The sequence below is a fragment of the Eptatretus burgeri genome, chromosome 18 (assembly GCF_056783735.1).
Source record: "Eptatretus burgeri isolate ZD-2024b chromosome 18, Ebu_testis_v1, whole genome shotgun sequence".
NCBI lineage: Eukaryota > Metazoa > Chordata > Myxini > Myxiniformes > Myxinidae > Eptatretus > Eptatretus burgeri.
In genome coordinates this window covers 21965348-21988176 of record NC_140978.1, presented here as the reverse complement: position 1 = coordinate 21988176, position 22829 = coordinate 21965348, and the positions used below count along the sequence as shown (strand labels likewise).

The following is a 22829-nucleotide window of genomic DNA, read 5'->3' as shown; positions in this document are numbered from 1 at the left end:
AACCAGGTCAAGCTGGGGCTGCAGATAAGCTCCAACTAAGGAATGTCAAGATCTGACAAACTGTGGTGCCAGCGTTTGGAAATAAAAAAAATACTATGTCTCACTGAACACTATTTCAGGAACTAAAATTCTCCATGTATTTCAGAGATCTGGAACAAGTCTGTATTCCGATCACTTATATGCGCATATGTATGTGTTTGTATGTATTTATTTATGTTTTTTGTTCAATAAATGTTCAAATGTACAGAATGACTTAGAAATTTCTTTGACAGTAACAATCATGGGTTTTGGGTATTGAACCAGAAGGGCATTACTGAAAGAACGTATGTACAATGGAAAAGTTGGAAAAGGTGGAAGGGGAACAAATGCCTTGTAGATTGTGAGTAGTTCAAATTTATCACCTAAGTTAAGTGAAGAAGGATTCCCTGTTTGCTTTGGATTCTAGCTTTCCAATATGATCAACCGAAGAGAGGTCATTACTGATGGTGTGGCCTATAGGTTCAGTACCTGCACCTCTTCCAGTGGCTGAGAATGAAAATAAATACATGGGTTCGTTTGACGATACTTCGAGAATGGCAGGACGGGATTGAGATTTGCCAAAATTGAAAGTTAGGTTGCATTTATGAGACCAGCATCTAATCAATTCCAGATTGACAGATAGTGAAACAGCTGCTTTATGCCTGTAATTAGGATGAAAATGTAAGACCCGTCACTTGCAGGGAAAATAAATTGAAAAAAACATAGGGGCAATATCCCTGGGTGCTCACCTGGTAGCAGCTGGATAAGATAACCAGGGAACCACTAATAGCCATGGATGACCCACAAAATACAGTATGTGACTGAGAAGAAAGTAAATATCTTTGGATTTATTTTTTTAATGCAATGAACATACTTTGGGAAATCCCAGGTGATAAAAGTTGTGGTCAAGTTTCATCGAAATTGTGTCTGTGCTTTCGGAGAAGAAAGCAAATACATGTTTTGGGGGACAACCTCCCCGTAGAGCTCCTTAGACCCAAACATTTTTTTAATGTCATGAGCAAACTTTAGTACATCTTGGATGATGAAGGTGGTGGTCAAGTTTCATTGGAATTGTGTGTGCAGTTTGTGAGAAGAAAACAAATGCATATTTTTGGGGGAAACCCTCCTTAGACCCCCCCTCAGACCCCAATTATTCTAATGGCATGAACAAACTTTGGTATGTTATGAGTGATGAAGGTTGTATTCAAGTTTCATCGGAATTGTGTGTGTAGTTTCTGCGAAGAAAGCAAATACCTCTTAAGGGGGGCAAACCCACCCTCCCCCCTGTAAACTCCATCCATAGACCACCTCAGACACTGATTTTTATAATTCCGTGAACAAACTTTGGTCCATCACAGGTTTCAGAAAGTTGTGGTCACGTCTCATCAGAATTGCATATGTAGTTTCTGAGAAGAAAGCAAATACCTATTTGGAGGGGGGGGGGCAACCCCTGTTGCGGACCCTTATGGTCCGATTTTTTTAATGACATGAACAAACTTTGGTAGAAACAAAGTGATGAACATTGTGGTAAAGTTTCATCAAAATCGTACGCATAGTTTCAGAGAAGACGTTGCAAGTATTTGTGGATGGACGGACGGACAGATGACTCGCCATTCCATAAGCCTCCAGGAACTATATTCCGGGTGAGCTAACAACAACTAGAATGGCACTCTTCAACAATACAATGTCATCCGATATGCCTCTGCCCACATTATTACATCAGCATACATACTTGTAAGACGTTTGATTAAAATTTCTGAACCCAGATTGAAAATATTAAATAATTCTGGTTACTAGGCCATGCATCCAATGAGGTTGAAATTTAAAACATATATTTCCCATGACTACTAGATCATAACTGTGAGGTTTCATGCCGATTGATGAAACGGTTCAAGATAAATAAAATTTTTTTAACATTTACGTTCAATCAAACATGGCTGCCAGACCATGTGACCCATTATTTATTTGTCAACACGCTGGTATCCGCGAGGCTTGGGGAACATGTGGGTGAAGTTTCCCCTCGATCTGTCAAGCCATTCTGGAGAAGAATATTTTGACAGTTTTATTCTTCAAAAAAATAAACTACCAAACCATGTGACCGAAGATATCATAGGCGGATTACTTTTTGTTCCTCATGGATAGGTGATCATACCTGTCAAGTTTCACCTTGATCTGTTCAGCCATTTTTGGGGAAGAAGATTTTTGAAGGTCTTTATGTTAAAAAAAAAAAGGCGGTGAACCACGTGATCAATGACATTGTCAATGTAGCCCTAGATGGGCCTCAAAAATTTTCTTAATGATCAGATAAAGCATTTGACGTATGCAATTATGACGTTATAATGAAGCCACCAATGACATCATTAAAAAAGACATATTGCCCCTGGCGACTTGGTTTTAGTAATTTTGCTGAATGGAATTAAAGGGCTAGCCCATATTTACAAGATTTATGTGTATGCACAACTGACTTGAGTGGTAATGTGACATGGAAGATTGCGCACAATTGGGTTATTCGGTCATGAATATTAATGATGTTAGTCATGTAGTTATATTGCATAAAATAGTTGGTCATGTGACATACTTGATGTTATCGATTGGGAATGCAAATTTTGCACAGAAGGGATTCAATGTTCATATATTTTCGGGGAGACATATTGAATTTCACAAACAATATGTCAGTTAAAAGCTAGATGTTGTAAGCATTAGTAAATGCTTGTAAATGAAAGATTAAAATTGATGGTTACATGTTATAAGTTTTGTTTAATTTGGATCGGTAAACTGTAATATAAACTGCTTAATGTAATGAGCTAATGTCGATTGCAGTATTCTACTTTAAACTGCCTGGTGAGATTCGTGTAGATGCTGGAACGTTCTCAGACGAAACTTCCAATATGGACTAGAATCACATTTGCTGGAAGGTACGGGATTGTTCTGTGATACTACATAAACCCAGGAGATGGAGGTGTAGATAGATGGGAGACATGTGACAAGAAGTGCCTTTTGATCTTCCCGTGCTCGATTTAACTCCAATGAATGAATGAGGTGTTAATGTCCAGAGCGGTTGTTAACGCATGGAGCTGATTTATAATTAGGTTGATTAAAACTCATCAAGATTGTGTATCGGGAAATAATTCCTTTGAGCGCTTTTATCTTCCTTGTGAATGAGCGAGCGTACGAGAGAGAACACTGTGACAAGACAATCGTTCAACAGCCACATTGAATTAGGTGAACATGCCTAAATTCAGCCGGCATAACAGAGACACTGGGTGGAAACAACTCACCGTGGGAATCGGAGTTGGACATTGCATGTAATGATGCACTTCCTCATTTGACTTTGCATCTGTTTATTTGAAATACAAGTTTCAAAAACGTTACACTGTCGATGTGGTCATTGTAATGTCACTCGGAAGTCAGAGACACCAACTGACAAAGATCCATTGGTAGCTCACCTGTATGTTTGTTCATGTACCTGGATTGCAGTTGGTAGAGAATGTGCTGGGTTTGGCACCACGAACAACATGCATACACCAAAGGGAAGGAAACTCCAAAGGTATGTGCGTTCCCTCTGACACAGTATAACATTTAATAATATTTATTTATATATAAAAGAAATTCTATAACTGTAGACAACAGAAAATTATTATTCAGTTGAAAATGCTGTCTGATCAGTCTTGGTAAACTGTACTTAAAAGTGGTTGTGGTGAAATTGAAAGGAGTAATCAGAATTAAAAAAAAAATTTCATGAAAGATGTTTCATGGTACAGGTATGACTTTTTTTTTTAAACAAGATCGGTAAATGCATGTCCGAGAAATGTTTGCGGATGTGTTCAACACCGGGATTTTTTTGCAACTAAAATGGCTGCCAGTCTACTAGTCGGCTATCTTTGATCAGATCACAAAATAAAGTAACGTGTTCGTGTATGTCGTCATGCACCATGCTTGGGCCAAGTTTGAACAAAATTGGACCATGCATGTCTGAGAAATGATTGGTGAAACGATTAAGTAAGAAAACGGCTACCAGTCGGCCATCTTGGATCTTATCTTGAAAAGCAATGACGTGCATATGTATGCCATCATTTGTCATCTCTGTACCAAATTTGAACGAGTTTGGTCGATGAATGTCTGAGAAATGGTTAAGGAAATATTCAACATCGGGTTTTTACAACTAAAATGGCTGCCAGTCTACTAGTCGGCCATCTTTGATCAGATCACAAAATAAAGTGACGTGTTCATGTATGCCGTCATGCACCATGCTTGGGCCAAGCTTGAACAAAATTGGACCATGCATGTCTGAGAAATGATTGGTGAAATGATTAAGTAAGAAAACGGCTACCAGTCGGCCATCTTGGATCTTATCTTGAAAAGCAATGACGTGCATATGTATGCCATCATTTGTCATCTCTGTACCACATTTGAACGAGTTTGGTCGATGAATGTCTGAGAAATGGTTAAGGAAATATTCAACATCGGGTTTTTACAACTAAAATGGCCGCCAGTCGGCCACATTTGATCGAATCCCGAAACAAAATGACATGCATATGTATACCATCATGTATTGTGTGTTCTGAAAAGTTTGAACAAAATTTGTCGATACATGTCCGAGATATGGCTGTGGACGGACGCACGTAGGACAAAATCACAATCCATAAGCCCCCATTTCATACCAAGTCCAACGGGGGGATAATTAACTTTCACCTTTTAGAAAATCACGTGAATAAATTATTGAATATCATCTGCTTTTTTGTTCATGTTCTTTTCTCACCTGTGTTGCAAGTAGAGTGACCTGCTTTGTGATGCTTTAAAAGGCAGTGTACAATTGGAAATTCTATTTGATAGGGCGATATGAATAAAATGGAAATATTGAAAACAAAAGTATTGGATAGAGGTAGCATTTAATTGAAATGGGAAATGGGATTGAATGAGACTGAGCATTATTATAAGTGAAGAAGAATATGAAGAAGGAAGAGTTTTTGTTTTAATGTCCCAGACAAAATGCTGCAGTTGGAGCTATAGTATATGAGAGTTGTACTCTCATATACTACAGTCATTTGCAGATAATTACTACAGGAAAGGAATGTTGTTTTTGCCTGGGGTAGAGTAAATTGAAACCGGACCAGCTGTCCTCACCTCACTCAACTATATCATACTGTTTGCAGATTGGGCTTGATTAGTAGTATCCTGTATAGGACAATTGTTGATGGACGGATGCAAGGACGGACAGACGGACCCATGCAGCGATACCAAGACCGAGCTCCTTTTATATTTTAGGTTGGAGGTAATGTTATAATGTACATCAGAATGTGAATCTATCTGCACAAAGGAAGAAGGCTTTTCCAGAGAGGTCATTAACGTATAGTAGAAATATGACTCAGCCCATGACTGGTTGAGGCCCCCAGATCCCTCTACTGGGCTGGGAGAGGAGAGAAAAGGGTTCTATTGATAGTAATGTCTTGACTGTGTGAGTTGGGGAGGTCAGAAATACAACAAGGAAGGTAGCCTTTTATACTGCTAATACAAGCCTGGCAAGCAGAGCATGATGCCGGAATGTTTAATTTCCCAAGATAACCCCAGGGAGAGGGTCCTTGTTTGAGACTTACAGCCGAAAACTATTTCTGAGAAAGAAGCAGAAGCTTGTACCTTGTAGAATGACAGGTATGGAATCCACACTGATGGTTATAGAGATCAGGTTGTTTGAAAGTACTTTTGAAAGTGAAAGTTTGAAAGTGATCAGGAAGTATTTGACACTGGCAACAATGATGGACTCATGGCTTTGCTTGTAATCGCAAGTATTCTCATGAGCATATTTTGGGTAAGGTGAGTACTGAGTATGAATGGGTAAGGTGAGGACAGAGCAGGATGGGTTGAGGATACTAGATGTGGAGGAAAATACAAAGTTGAGATACTCTGTCTTGGCTTGAGCAGAGTCTGCAGTGAAGCCATTTAAGGTCAGCAAAGGGATGGAGAGTGAAACGGATTTGACAAGGTCCCACCAGGATTTTGAGGAAAACAAGTTGGAGAATTCAGCTTTAGATTAGAAAGGTGATATTTTCTCGCTTGCCTCACGATCGATGCACTTGTTGCGAGTCTTATAGAATGATGTAAAGTCGGCCTCAGTTGGCTGGGCTTCCAGCTTGAAAAAGCAAGCTGCATGATTGCAACCACCCCACAACATAATTTATTGTATCGGGACTGAGAGCATAGATAGTACAGCCGCAGATGGAGTGGGATAAACTGGTCCATGACACAGTAAATGCTTTGTTGATTTATTACCAGGCAGCATCAATATCAGATGCTGTGGAGATGGTAGCTCAATGAATTTGTGAAAGCACAATCGGCAGGCCACCCCAGTTGATCTGTACAGACTGACAGGTTTTTTTTGTTTTTAGCATTGAGGTCACTCTCCACCAATTGCTATCGAAATAGCTTTGACAAGAAAGTGGCCAGAGGCACCAAGAGGGGCCAGAGGATGAACAGAAGAGGTTGTATGGAAAGATAGTCATTACTCAATCGAGGTGGGGGTGGGGGTAGGGTTAGTTTTAGAAATACAAGTTTCAGTTCGATTGGGTCAGACTTCCAGAATCGCATGCACAATACGATCAACAATAAATAAAAATTCGACAAGACAGATCTAGTGTGGTAAAGGTAGCTTTTGGAGTTAAGATCAAAGAGTGGATAAACCATGTGTACTCACAAAGAAACTGCAATTGGTAAAACCGCTCTTTCACGAGAAAAAATTCCCATACATACTTTCAACGGATTTTTGAAAATCTAATTCACAAGTTAAATTTAGTGAAGTATTTTTGACAAAAATATTTTCGAGCATTTCCTCCTGTTGTGCCAAATACCTGGCTGTCAATCCCTAACAGCAAGATCATGAGGAAGAAGAGCACAGCCCAAAGACCAGGAAAAGGCATCATGGTCACTGCCTTGGGGTAAACAATAAACACCAGCCCTGGACCTGCAATGTCAGAACACAACTTTAGAGCAGGACTTGCAAAAGAGAATTAAACGAAAGTTAAACTGACACAAAGTTGAAATCAAAACAATATTGGAAAACAAGCCGGTAGGCGACATGGGTGGTCGCTACATAATTGCATACGTCATACAGTTTTTGACGGATCTGGCTGAAATTTTTTGACAAAGAGGTTAATTATAGTGCGTATAAAAGCCTGGAAGCCGATTTTTTTTATTTTCGAAAAAATAATTTTTTTAGGATTTTTCAAAATTTCAAAGTCCTGTTGTTAGGCAATGGTGGCATCCATAGCAACGGTGCTCAAAAGCATACAACTACATCCTGGTATGAACGAACCTACCTGTCAAGTTTCATCGAAATCGGTTGACTCCTCTGGCCTCCAGAGCTGTCCATTACATACAAACATACAAACATACAGACAGACGGAAAAACTTAGAATAAGGGTAGTCTCGCGCGACCACCCAATAAGGGTAGTCTAGTGCGACCACCCAACAGACGGAAAAACTGAGAATAAGGGTAATCAAGCGACCACCCAAAAAATCATATTGCTATGAGAATTAGAAATTCTGCATTTTTTTTATTATGTTTTGCTTTGATTGATTGGAATTGGTAATAATGTAATTTTTGTTTTGTGGGTCTTAAAATTGAGAACACACTTTTACTATTGCTTTGTCCTATAATCGTTAAGTATTTATAATGTTATTTAAGTAAAGAGATAGTGAAATGTGAATTAGGTTGATGGTAATAGTAAAAACAAATATAGGTTAAAGCCAGAACCTAACTAGGAACTCAACAGGAAAGCGAGAAGCAATTATTGTTATTGGACAATTGTTCGGCTGGGTGGTCAAGCAAGATATCTGCAGTCATGTGAGACCATGCCCTGATGAGCCTGAGCTTTGGTGAACATAAGTAGTCATGTGGTTGCCTTTGTGAAGTCAGGGCATGCCTGGAGCATGGGGTGTGTAGAAGTGTTTTTTCTGTTAAAAAAACAAACATTGCCTGGACCTTTCAGTGAAAGCATTTAAGATTGTAAGCAGTTTAAGCATTTTATTTTCAACAGTGCATCTTTTTTCAGAATAGGTTATAAGGTGAGGCGAAGAAAAAATAGATAAAATCTCGTAATATCTCAGTTTTTAAAATAATTTTTGATTTAAAAATGTGTTTCGCTCAATGTCTGAACAATTCAATGGAAGAACACAATCATTACTGATAAGTTTTCCCTTTTGGTATAAATTCTGCTTCAAATCAGGTTATTGTATTCAAACGTATCTGCAAGAATACATAAGATACACACCTGAATCAGCAATGTCGGCGATACTCACACCTTGTTCCTCTGCCATGAAGCCAAGTACAGAGAAAATGGCCAGTCCAGAGGTGAAGCTAGTAAGAGTGTTCATGCATGAGAAGATGAGCACCGTTCTGAAGACAACGTTTTGCACATGTAATTTTTTTTTTAATACATCTGCATCCATTTGGGTACCAATAGAGGAAAGTAAAAATAGCAGAGATCCATGGAGTGACAAGTGCATATAATCACCTCAACAATTATTAAATTTAAAAATGCATTTTTGCATGTTTTTGAGGTTATGGAAATCAAAATGTTATTATATTCTTACATGTCAGGAAGAAAGACTCACTTGTAACAGTTGCAGGTGTACTTGTTGTAGCTGGACAATGAAGCTAATTCACCAAAAGCAATTCCATAACTATAAAACACTTGTGTTCCTGCATCTAACCATACCTGTGGAAAGATAGTATACCAACTTTGGAAATACATGATTGAACAATTGAAACTAATGAAAGAACCACTTTCCAGATATAATGTGAGAAATATACTTAAGATATAACATGTTAGAATAAAGATGGCTAGTGGGGAAGAGACTATTTTCTTCCATATCAAATCAAATAGTTACACAAACATGTTGTGCAAGGACATAAAATAAACTTGGACACAGAAAGAGGCCACCTGGACATTCATATCTGGGCTGCATGAACACCACGTTAATGCAATCTATCGATTTATCGACATATTTGCACTGGGAGGGAGTGTGGTAGGAGAAGGACTGGGGAGAACAATATCAAGCCAAACACAGGGACATCAGAACAGAGTATCTTTGTCTATTTTTCTTAAATTTATACATTGGGAGCTTGGGTGGAGGGGAGGGGAGATGGTCGATGGGGGAGGAAGGAGGGTTGTAGGGTGAGGAAAATAAAATCACCAAAATTACATTCACTGTTTTGATGATTCCTATCCATACCCAAGCTACCAAGCAATCCTACTAATATTCACATACATTTTCATCCAATGCTTTTACGTATCTATATAATTCTACATTAAACCTGTCTACTACTTCAAAGTGAGACTGTTCCATCCATCTGAGTAAAATACCCATCCCCAACTACAATCCTAACTCTCCTCTTCTCTACTCTCAGGATATGACCCCTGGTCCTGTCGCTGTCCCTTCAATAGATAAATTATTCTGAACATATTGTTGTCTATAACTTTCGTCTTAAACATCGGCATTAGATTCTCTTGTGACCACCTCCTTCCTCGGGTACAAAGTCCTGTGGGCCAGTTGCATAAAATTCCCTCATCCTTCAGGAAAGATTCTCCTAAAAGGGGAACCCAAACGCTCAGACCACCTCGATGCTAATCTATCCCTTGATACCCTACAAAATAGATATGATGTGCCTTTTTCCGATTTCCGAATTATAAAGTAGGTAAATTTGCGATTTAAAGTCGAAATCTTCAGTCGGCCATGACATCACACACAGAAGTAGACCACCAGATCCGTATTGTGTTCGCATTACATCGCGGTATGATTGAACTCAAACGGCGAAGAATTTTTGATTTTGCACAAATATGCCGAGTCGATGCGTCCTTGGTGCTTGTATATCATAATAGAAACCGAGATGGTTTCATAATACACCAATGGGCGAAATACGCAAAGTTTGCCAGAAATTGGAGAAGGTTTCTCTGAAATACCTGAGTGTGGATCGGACTTCCAAAATGTGATTCACCAACATCACTATGGAGATCAAAAGACTGTAAAAGGAGATTTTACTGGCATTCAATGTGATTCCAGTACAAAAGTAACACCTTATTTTATACTGTTAAAAACAGTTGAAGCAAGTTAAAACATGTAAAAGCAGCAAGTGAAAATAATTAATTTTATTTATTCCACAACCTATTTCAGTTAAAAAAAAAAAAAGCTCATTGAGAGCACCAAAGATTTTTCTGTATTGTTTGTTTCATTTTATCCATTACAATTAATTATGGTATTTAAATCTTCATGTTTCTTTCGGTTGTAATTAATGGATTGATTAATTATAGGCCAGGTTCCTTTGGTATATGAGTTGTACTGGAAGGGCTTCTGTTTGTGGTGATTTTGTTTTGCTTGTCTCATCAACAGATTAAGCTCATTTTGAAAGAGTTTGAATTTGGATTCATTATCAGTTGAAGGTTTATGAAGGAATTTTTATACAACCTCATCTTGTGCTTGATCAATTTTGGCAGCCCATCAGTCATCCGGGGTTTAGTTTAACAGTTTTGTTTTGGAATTACAAATTGGAAAAACATGAAAAATTACAAAGCTACATTGGGGTCCTCAAGTGACAGAGTATTCTCCCAACTCCTTCTTGAATGGATTGGAATTAGTGAAAATATTAAAGTCCGCGCCTTTAAAACAGCCAGTATAATGTAAAACAGTAGCTTGGAACACAGGTAAATGGTCGGTTATATCACAGTGAGGCACACCACTGGTTATTGTGACTCATATTGATTGGTTAATATATTATCAATCAGTGTAGCTGTGGATTTCGTGACACCAGTTGGTCTATAAGTTAAAGATAAACATAAGTTACTGAGAATTGAATTTAAATAATATAGTACAGAGACATGACTGAAGTAAATAGACACCATGATTTTTAAAGAATATTTGTTATTGAACATTTGAAGTATATTTGATCCATTTTAATACATACACTAGTATTTGGTAGACTTGCCATTTGCAGATTTCAATGCATTTATTATTTCAGGCATAGAACTAACGAGTTCCGAAATTTTCTCTTGTGAGATTTCTGCCCAGGCTTCACACAACAAGTTTAACAATTCTGCCTGTGATGTTGGTTTCCTGGAATATTTCCGCACAGCTCGATCCAATATGGCCCAGAGATGGTCACTGGGATTCATGTCAGGAGATTGACTTGGCCATGGAAGAAGTTTCCTCCCATTTCTGTCCTGCCATTCTTTGGTCTTTTTTGCAGTGTGGCATGGAGCTCCATCTTCCATGAACAGTGTTGTTTTTGGACCATCTGACCAGTGGAGAAGACAGGGAAAAGTCCATCTTCAAGGATAGAAATGTATATCGTAGAGTTGATGTTTCCAACACACTCCACAAGCTCTGACCGACCAGCGCTTCAGATTGCTCCCCAAACCATTACTGAAAAACCACCGTTTGACAGTTTGCTGCAATCGGTTCAAAGAAAACTCTTGACTGGAAAGTCTCCAGACCATATGCATCCACTGTCAGAAAATTGAGCAAATTGGGACTCACCTGAAAAAAAATGACAGTTTGCCAAACCTCCAAGGGTCTGTTGGCCATCTCATCAGCCCACTGTTTTCTCCTTTTAATGTTGGCTGGTCAAAGAAGAGGTTTGCTACTAGCTGCTCTCCCATCATAGCCAAGTTGAGGAAGGTACCACACAGCAGTTCTTGAGCCAACCTGAACCTCCTCTGCAACATCTGCTGCCTTGCAACAGGGAGTTTTCTCAATGGATCATTTGACAGATCGAAGACACCTTTCTGAGGGCCCAGAATGACCAGAACAGGAAGCTGTAGATTCCTCACCTTCGCTGATGAATTTCACAATCACCCGATTGACCATAGAAAGCAGAATGCCAAGGTTCTGAGCTATCTGACGCTGGCTGACTCCACCTTCCGATTGGCCAACAATTTCTCCTCTTTGAAAATCGGAAAGTTTGTGTGCTCCCTGGATTTGAGGCATTGTTAATTGTGGTAAAAGACCCAGGAACTCCTTTCTGCAAAGAAATAGTCGAATATTAGTACAAATCACTGAGTAAAACTGCATTATACAGATGAAATGAAGAAATTTAAGGTGTCTATTTACTTCTGTCATGTCTCTGTAAGTTAATGTATTTCCATTACATTATAGGAGGGTCTATGTTACTAAATTGATTGACAGATTGGTCAATATTATAATATTAGGAATCATAAGTTAACTGTAAAGGTAAAATAAGTATATGAGGGAAAATCAGCATGGTATTGATATTAACCATAATACAGAAATGGAAAAGAATGGCAAAGCCAGACATCAGTTATGAAATCAATTAATGGAATTAGGAATTGTCCCTTGTTACCCTCGCCAAAGGATTCGGAGAAGGTTTTGCATTTGGGTCCGTTTGTTTGTTTGTTTGTCTGTCTGTGTGTTTGTTTGTCCGCACAGAACTTTCATGTTTTTCTCCACAACCGCTTGTCGGATTGAGAAAAAATTTCACCATTGGTGCGACTACTCAAGTAGAATGTTTCAATGTTAATTATGATGCCATAGGTCACGTAGAGTGGCAGCCATATTGGAAAAAGGGGAAAAATTGGACCTTTGTATCTCTGAAATTGCACCAAGGAAAAATTTGAAACTTGGCAGATGGCAAGTACTGCTCATGGGGAATGAGTGTGATTTTATGACATCATAGGTGCTCTCGTTATGACATCATAATTGCATATATAGAATGCCACATCCGATCAAAATGAACATTTTTGAGATTTTTTAGATATATTATTTAGCAGATATTATTTTGGAAATGAATGATATGCGAACAGTTGCAATATAAAACCAAATCATTTTGGATTTAGTACTTGCTCCACATGGGGGGGGGGGGGTAAGCCTGTGCTCTTGTTTGGTTTGAATGTTTTACTTATATCTCAGACAAATCAGAACCCATTGCAAGTTTGAGAAGGGGGGGGGCGTGGGGGGAGAAGAAGCTAACTTTCATAATTATTATACAGATGATGGAATATTTTCTTGGCTAAAAGGGATCTTTGGAGGATGGTCAACAAAATTGTTGCATGGAGTTTTTATATGACTGATGTTATTTGATGTGATCATCATAGTTTTAAACATGACCTCCTTTAAGGAAATCCATGCTGACTACCTACTGTATATTTAGTTTTAAATAATGTAATCAATCATCCTTCCTTGGCAATTTCTTCATCCTCTGTCGTGCAAAGTCCTTCCTTGGCACACCTGATCTCCTGATGACGTACAAAGCTTTTGTCCACAACCTGATGGAGTACTGCTCTCCCCTCTGGGCTGGTGCTCCTGCCTCTCACCTTTCTCGACTTCATGCTGTGGAAACCAAAGCATTTCGGATCATTGGTATCTCCCGTGGTGAGGCTGAGTCTTGGGTCTCTCACTCTCTCACCGCAGGCAGGTCAGTGGTCTTTATGTCTTCAACCATCTCCTCTCCGGCCTCACCTCCAGTGCTCTGTCTGAGGTATGTTCCCTCCCCCCCCCAATATTTCCGCAGGGCGCTCAAGGTCCGCCAGCAACCCCCTTCTGGTAAAACTACCAAAATCAAGAATCACTGCACCCCTTCCTCTTTCATTACCTTCGCATTCTGCGAAAGGTTATGTTTTGGTCGGCGTGTATTTATTTATTTATTTATTTATTTATTTATTTGTAATCTTGTGATTCGTATAACTTAAAAAGTATTAAACCGAATTGCATGAAATTTGGTGGGATGATTCGTTATTAGCCAGGAAGCATTCGATTAGATTTTGGGATCGTTCGGGTCAAAGGTCAAGGTCAAGGTCACGAAAAGGTCAAAATCGTCTTTTTACGATAACACGGTCAATTTTTATTCAATTTGCATGCAACTAACGCCAAAATGTTCAGAATTCAACGCCTCATCTTGTGATATGCAATATGACACAATGACGCCCATACTCTTGTTACCGGTTAGGGGTCAAAGGTCAGGGAGGTCACGACCTTGAAAAATATGCGGTTTTTGTCATAACGCGGTCAATTCTTGTCCGCTTTACATGAACCCAGCACCAAAATGTTCAGAATTTAATGCCCAATCTTGTGACACAATGATGTCATAACACATGTCACCGGTTGGGGTAAAATGTCGGGGGGGGGTCACGCCCTTGAAAAATATGCGGTTTTCGGCATAACTCAGTCAATTCTTATTCGATTTGCATGAAACCAGCATCAAACGAGATTACCTTCTCTTGTTGAAACGTTGTATTCACCAAGCTTGCGAGTGAAGACTCACCAAAACGACGTGAGTTGATTGTTGTTTAGTCCGTAGCCCCCGAAAGTCGGGGGGGGGGTCATGACATTATAGATATGTGGTTTGTGTCATAAGACCATTCATATGAAACCAGTTCCCCACACTCATACCAAGCACAAAAAAGTAGTGGCGGCGAAGGTATGCGCTCTATGAGTGCCCGTTCTAGTTCCTTCTTTTTTTCCAGCCTTTGGAACAAACTCCCACACTCTCATCAATCCCACTCTTTTCTCTAGGTCTTCAAAACAGCTGTTCACCCCCATCTCTTATCTTCCCCCATCCAAAACCACGATCTTTTCTACCCCCCCCCCGCTAATCCACCCCAAACCCACCTCCTTCAAACTCCCTGATTTCCTTCCTGAAAGTCCTTGTCGTGTAAGGACCTGAAAGTCCCTGTAGTGTCCATCTTGTTTACCCTGTGTACCCTGCCCCATCCATTTCCATTCCACAGAATGATCTCCTCATGTTTCTGTCCCCCACTGTTTTTTCATTCCCTCTCTTGCCCCTCTTGTCTCCTGCTCCCCTTGTTGTACATTCCGTGTTAGCTCTCATATGAACCTCAACAGTGTATACAAAAAAAATAAAAATAATTAAAGACCAAGACTGCATTGGAGTGAAAGTTTTTGTAAGAATTCACTTCTCTCTCGACAGATAGACATAGAAAGAGAGAAATTAAGAGTAAAGAGAGATAAAAGAGAGGAAAATGAAAAAAAGAAAAGAAAAAGCAAGTATTTGAATGAATAAAGATAAATGTGAAAAAGTAGAAATAAATGTGAAAGGAACAACAATCAAAGATATCGGTAAGAATCCAAATAGATTTCAGCAGTTACTCCCCAAGGTTAAAATACAGCAACAAGTACAATCTTCCAGTGGTCTGTCACTGGCGAAGCACAGTCCACACAGCATCAGGATATGGTACAAACATAATCAAGTGAAATGATTCCCCCTCGGATCATAATCAAATGAAATGATAAATTATTTCCCCCTTTGATCCCCAATTGATGTTTCTAACATGTTCCCCAGAACTGAAGTTAAATGAACAGGTTTATAGTGAAGACTCTCAGGCTCCATTCAGGAAATGTGGTGTTACATTTGCTACTCTCCGATCCTCTGGTATCCAGCCTGGTACCAATGAGTCTTTTAAGGTATCGACTAACATGATGCTTATTTGCTCCACCATCTCCCTCAATGCTCTCAGATGCATGTTCTATTTTACCTGACCCTGGAGTTTTATCTTCTCTCCACCTTCCTCATATTGATTGACAAGCATTTTATATTTTGACTCACGTTTATACCGTTGGTTGTTCACCTGTGGGTTCATGAGATGGTGCCATTCAGGGTACAGTAAGTACTCTATTCCAGACGATGCTCCGGGCAAGGTAACCCCACGGATCAGGAATACAACGAGTATGATAAGGGGAAACGTTGCTGTGAAATACGAAACCTAAAAAAACAAAAATTACAATTGCAATTCAACCTTGAACATGATCATAAAGTAGATTATGTTGTCAGATTATTCATCATAATTCTTTGGATTAAATCCATTACTTCAATTAAGAGCAGGAAATTCCTGCACTGTATTTACTCAAAGAAGGAAATGAAGATAAATAAGAACAGTTCCAAAATAATTTACCTTCCCGATGACTGCAACCCCCTTCCAGCTGCATAGAAACACAACGATCCACATCGCCAAGACACAGAGCATCAACTCCCACTTCAGCTCTCCAACCTCATCTATTCCTCCTGAAATGCCCAGAACCTTCCTCCTTGTAGTAAAAGAAGAACACTGATATGTAACAGGATATGAGGTGAGATCTCTCTCTATGAAGTGCAGCCTGTGGCTGCTGGTTGCATCATTGGTTGGGATGCGGCTTTTGCCGCTGATGCAGTGTCCCCCTTACCAGTAGTACACTGGTACTCATTTTGCCGACCTCGGAAGGATGACAGGCTGAGTCAACCTCCTGGTGTGTATCAATTCAGCGGCCAACGGGGCTTGAACTCAGGACCCTAGGATCCCAAGCCGCTACCCTAACCACAAGGCCAACACCAGGCTAATGAGGTGAGATAACAGCAACTTTTGCCCAAACAAACTGAATATAATTTTTTGGCCAATTAGCACAAATATCTCTCTTTTAAAGTATGTCACATCAAAAGACTGATGTGGGTACTCAAAAATTATTGCTTCCTTGCAAGTTCTCTGTGAGTTCTTTAACCTTAATTCTCACTTGAGCCACTCAATGAATAAAATTTGACTTGCCAACTCCAATTTAAAGTTTCTTTCCTTACTGCCAAAATTCAATGATGGGCGAAGTGTAGTTTATCTCATTGGTGCCATTTTCTGCAAGAACAACATTCCGTCTCATTGTGTCCTCTAAACAGCTGGGCGAGTTCCAGGTGTTGTTGCACGTTCCCCAAGGAAGGTCATTGGTGAAGGAATGAATCAGGTAAAACAGCGCCCAGCCCAAGACGATAATTAGGTAGACTGAGCAGAATAGCATAACCATGAAAGAGCCGTGTCCAATGCCTGCAATGTTAAGGAGCAAAATGTTAGGCTTTCATTTAAGGTAAAATAAAATAAAAACCATCGATATGCTGCATAAAACAAAATACAGTATAACAAATTCGTATAAATTGATGATGGGTTGAAGACGAGAAAGATGACAATGATAATAAGAGGTGGAAGAGTATGATAAACAAACAATCCAACTCTTAGTTTAATGTTAATGAAGGTGATGTGGAACAACTACAGTTGACCTTTTCACTGGAGAGCCTTCAAATGGTTCAGGAGCCCAATCATAAATTTAGCCCTAGGTCCACAGACTCCGCAGAGGTGGGTGAGATCCTGGGTGGGCGGTGCACTTAGATGTTCCTTTCATCAATGGCATTTCACAGCATCATTTTGGAGACGATCTGACTAAATATCCTTAGCACCCTGTATTTATGTAATCCAGTATGTGAAGTGTTTAGCAGCCATGTTTTCCCAGGTGTTGATGTTGTATTTATATATGTTTGTTTTAAGGGTGTCCTCAAATGTCTTCTCCAGAGACTGACTGATAGCTCAAATGAGAGAAGAGTATCCACTTTGGGAGTATTTATTCTTGCATTTGACATAAGTGACCAGTCCAGCGAAGGTGAGCTCTGATGATGCTAGTGTAGATGGCCAAGGAGAAAATATCAGCCTTCCTTCTATACTATTTGCAATGGAAGTGGACAGCACAAATGGAAGTGCTGCCAGGCCTTGAGATGCCCTTTATACGTCATTCATGTCAACCATAAAACAAGGTAGGAATGATCACTGCCTCATAACTTGAGGTTTGGTCAGTGTTGTTAGTGCTTGTGAATCAGACACAGGTTCTCAGTAGGCAGAGGCATACTTGGTGTAATGTTGGGGTCACCTTGTCAGTGATTGAGGATTTTGATAGGTGAATGAGGAGATAGGCAAAATGATCAATGTTCTCAACAAGAAAGATGTCGTGCGGAGCACGATACTTGCGCAATTCCTCAAACAAATTTGACCTCAAAAATAATTGTTGTTGTGTTCAAGGACCAAATATGCACATCCTCTTCAAATTTCAAGTCAATCGGATGAAAATTGACAATTTTAGAAAATTGACCTGTGTTGACCTCAACAACAATTGGTGGTTGAATTCAATGACCGGATATGCAAATCTTCTTCAAATTTGAACTTAATCAGATGAAAATTGAAGATTTTAGAAATTCGACCGAAGATGTTGACCTTTGGCCTATGTTGAACTTTTGACCTTTTGTCCTCAAAATCAAGACACTTTTGCTCATGACCAATTCAACGTTTGTTGAAGTTTTGTGAAGTTCAGAGTAAAAATGTGATCTGTAGGTGATTGACATACACACTGACAAAAAAAACAAGAAATGTCATGCAGAGCACAAATCTTGAAAAACCTCCACAACAAATTTTACCTTAAAAATAATTGGTGGTTGAATTCAATGAACAAATATGCAAATCCCCTTCAAACTACAAGTCAATCAGTTGAAAATTGAGGATTTTAGAAAATACACCTAAGTTGACCTTTTGGCCAATGTTGACCTCAAAAACTAATAGGTGGTTGAATTCAGTGACACGATATGCAAACCCTGTTCAAATTTCAAGTAAATCAGATGAAAATTGAGGATTTTAGAAATTTGGCCTATGTCGACCTTTTGTCCGATGTTGACTTCAAAAATAATTGGTGGGTTGAATTCACTGACTTGATGTGCAAATCTTCAAATTTCAAGTCAATTGCATGAAAATTGAGGATTTTAGAAATCTCACCTAAGTTGTTGACCTTTGGCCTATGTTGAACTTTTGACCTCAAAATCAATAAGCTTCTGGCTTATAACCAACTGTACCATTTGGTGAAGTTCCATGAAGATCAGTTTAAAATTGTGACCTGAAGGCAATTGACAGAATCACAGACGGACAAACAAATAAACATCATCACAGACCAGACCAACCCATATACAGTACTTGTGAATCTTCGATTTCACAAGTAACAAACAAGAAAGATGTCGTGCATAGCATGGTACTTGCAAAATCCAAATAAACAATTGTTGCCAGGGAAACAGCAAATTGGAAATTTGGAAAATTTGACCTATCGAGTATTGTACCCGATGAAATGTTGTGCATAACAAAAAATTTTGATACATTTTCGAATTGCTGCTGAACAGGTGTTTTACATATTTTGGATGGCATTGAACTTGACCTTTGACTAATTTTTGTCCAGATGGTATACACATATACTGCACATGCATACAAATAAGCTGTGTAGGTTTAAATATGATATCGTGAAAAAAAATCCTGAGGTTTGGCAACAATAAATTCACAAAAATATCCCATAAGATTAAAATGGGGGTGAAATGGTTATCATGGCCAACGTTTTCTCTTTGCCATGTGGGACTTTTCTCTTTGCCACGTGGGACTTTTTTCGATTCCATGTGGGATTTTTCCTTATGCCACGAACAAAGATGAGCAAAACCAGTAAAAAAAGAGAAATTTAATTAATCAATTGTATTTTGCACCCTCTTAGCTTGGCAATGAGGTGGCTTTCCAATGAGGGGCCTTTTGATTTTGACTGGTGAACCTCAGCACCAGCAGGATTAAAAATATGGACACCCAGCAGGATTAAACACCCAGCAGGATATGAACACCTAGCGGGATTAAAAACAAAACCTGTCAAAGGGTGGAGGAGCTCCTTGTGAGCCAGCGGCCATCCATTTCTTGTGCCCAACTGCGTCTGCAGACGTCCTCATGCAACAATAAAATGCACATTTATAGATGATAAATCTTGCATCTGGGACGACCATTCAAATGAATGGGAAAAAGGGAAAAACGATCTGACCAAAGCCCCAAAAGCTCAAAATTGGAGATACACTTCCTCCCCACCTATCCACTTCCCTCTCATATAAGCAAGTGAAAAATTAAGACTGACTGATTAAAACACTCCCCCTCCCCCGCCCCCACCAAAATAATCACAGTTCTTTTATATTTTCATTACACTCAAAGCGAGCGAACCAGCAAATATTTTCCATGTTCTACCTTAGTGAATAACTTAATTTTCTTATAACATTCATTTCCATCGAGTATATTCACAAAGAATAACTTGGAACTTGGTTCTTGGTTTAAGTATCTTTGTTGAGCAGAGATAAAATGATAAACTTGTCTTAATGCTCTTGTCTGACCACCTCCTGAGCCACATATCATTTTGAGATTGTAGTAAATTGTTTTTCCATTGTTCAATCGATAACCCTCAAACTTTTCAGTCCATTTAAGGATATTAATTTTTTTCTTTAAATCCTCCAACTTATTTGCAATTAAATTTATCCGCTTACTTGTTTAATCTACTTTTACCCCAGTTATTTCTCAATAATACTTATTTGACATTTCTCACATTCATTATGTTTTCTATTTGAATACCAAGGCTGATTACATCTCCACTCTTTGGTTTGGTTATTGCTTGGTTCTGTCATTTATAAATCAGTAGAAAGACGGTGGTAGCCCTTTAAAATTCCCAACCTAATATCTTAACACTTACACTTATAACCATATAATAAGGGAGACTATTGATTCCATTCTCTAAAATATATCTTTTATCATAAAAAGCTCCTAATGCTTTCTTATTTATCTCTTCTGTACATAATAATTGATGTTTATAACTTCTTATTCTATTCATTTTTCTGTACTTGTCCTTCTTTAAGGTTAAACAGTTGAAAAATGTTTAAAGTTTATTGTTTCCTTGAATATATTTTACTTTATTCCCTTTAGCTTCTTATGACACCTTTCAATGATATTATTATCAATACACGTAAAAGCATAAGACTTTGATCTCAATCCTATAAATTAAATCATGACGTTCCCAGCCAATTCATCTTTAAACTTACCAATAACCTATTTATTCTTTGATGAAAATAACACATCACCTGACTTATAATTACTTGTATCATATATATCAATATTATCAATAATATCTTCATATACATCACTTGTCTTAATTTCTAATATAAAACTGTCTGTATCCATATATAACAATGACACATTATCCTTATACTTTAATTTTAAATTATTATAGTAATAGTCATGCATAAACAACTTTGACAAGTCAAGAATTGATGTTCCTCTATAAATAGGTTTATCCATTTCAATACTCTCTTTTTTTCAACTGAATAGCACAAAAGTTCTCTGAAAACACCTCCGCTCATTCAAAACCTGGTCTATTAATTAACATTGAAGCCTGTTTCCAAGATGTAGCAAGTCTTATGTTTTGTCGATTCCTAACATTTTCCATAGTCTTTCCAAATACAGCATTATTTATTAATTTATAAAAGTCCTTCTCAAAATCTGTTTTTGCTTCTGTTCTCCTTTTTGTATTAAAATCAATATACTTCTTTAACTAATGACTGTTTAAGTTTCAAAATCTGATGACTTTTCCTCACTCTCAACCCAGCAGATAAATATTTTCTGAAGTTCCTTTGATGCAAAACATAACTTTCTTTATCATTTAATGTAGTGAGTAGTTTTTCTGGAGATTTACCTTTTATATTGAATGACTGTTGGTAATCACTTAACCATTCTTTTCTTGGACTCTTGATCAGGGGCATACGGTAGATTTTTATGTTTGTGATGAAGTCCTTCTGGATATTTTAAATCAACCTCAAAATAATATCCAACTTCAGCTTCATCCAATTCTTTTTGAGAGGAGACAACAATATGTTGTAAAATTTTTCATAATATTTTTCTTTAACCCATTTAAGTTTTCCATAAGGTAAAGATTGAGACAAAGCCCACCCATACAAATTGTTGGCATCAGAATACATCAGGTAAGAGTTGGCCTCATTCTTATTATAATCAGGAAGATATTTGTTATTTGCTTTAGCTTATCTCTTGGAACATACTTGAGATATTCCTCCTCTTTTAGCCTTCTCTATCAATAAAAGCATATCTAGATCACCGATTCATTCCAAATTTGGTTTTGTCATTTTTAACATAGCACTACAAACCAAACCCGGGGCTGTGTAATAGTGAACGGGGTCTAATATATAAGAATTTTTATTAGGACCATCTGTTCTAAAAGTTTCAAACACATCAGCCAATAACAATACATCAGCTTTAAGATACAAATCATGATATTCTCCAAGATTCTTTATATTAAACTTCTCCCAAATCTTTTTAGCTTGTGTAAAATCTCTATCGGAAATATGAGTTTTATTTAACTTACCATAGAAACTTTCACTTGAATGAAGTTGTGTTTCTTTAAACTTCTCAAATGAATCCATATAGTCATATGGATATATTCCCTTTTGTGATAAGAGAGAAATCTCTTCTTGATTTGAGAAATGTGATTTAAGATTCGGTAAGTTTTTAATATTTGATGATAAGTTAGATAATGGACTTACCATAAACTTGTATGTGTCAATAAATCTGATATGGGTTATGGGGGATGTATGAATTGTTTTTGTGAATGAGATGTATTTTTGATCTGTTTGGAATGGCAGAAATATCTCCAGATTTCTTTTAAAGTTCATGTATAAATATATGTGTGTCATAGTGAGCGTTGTTGTGAACAAAGACAGGAATAAAGTTTGGAGGCTTGTAATTAAGATTACAACGGGAATGAGCTGGACCTCTATATTTAACAGTCAGATGACAGTGATCCATAACCTTGACCTCTCCCTCAATTTTCTCCTCACAAATATGACAGAAACTGTTCTTTATAAATTCCTTTTTTCTCCCTTTGCTAATGACATTGGCTTACAGGTTTTCACCATTATTTCTCTTAGTCTTATACAGTCTGTTTCCATTCATCTTACAAACTCCTCTGAGGCATCTTCTCCTCTATACAGTTCTAACTTGTTGTATTCATCACCAACAGATGATTTGATATAATAACAGAAACCACAAGGAGTATGTTTTTGATATATATTTGTGTATGAATAATTTGGATTTGGAGAAACAGTATCTATCTTTTCAAGGATACTTTCGAAATCAGCATATGTCACAAATGGATGTTTTATAGATTTG

General features: G+C 38.1%; 1 protein-coding gene across 3 annotated transcripts in view; it reads right to left on the bottom strand.

Annotated features, from left to right (window-relative positions):
* LOC147008717 (sodium- and chloride-dependent taurine transporter-like) overlaps positions 1–22829 on the bottom strand; it is a 114443-nt gene that overhangs the window by 25243 nt on the left and 66371 nt on the right. For 2 of the 3 annotated variants that reach the window (XM_085864562.1, XM_085864558.1), the window contains exons 4-9: positions 16586–16823; positions 15933–16065; positions 15609–15743; positions 8626–8729; positions 8283–8407; positions 6861–6973 (exon numbers count right to left, since the gene is read on the bottom strand). In XM_085864562.1, coding sequence (XP_085720688.1) covers positions 6861–6973; positions 8283–8407; positions 8626–8729; positions 15609–15743; positions 15933–16065; positions 16586–16823 — 848 coding nt within the window. The remainder of the gene's footprint in view (positions 1–6860; positions 6974–8282; positions 8408–8625; positions 8730–15608; positions 15744–15932; positions 16066–16585; positions 16824–22829) is intronic. The other variant, XM_085864559.1, reaches the window with a different exon arrangement.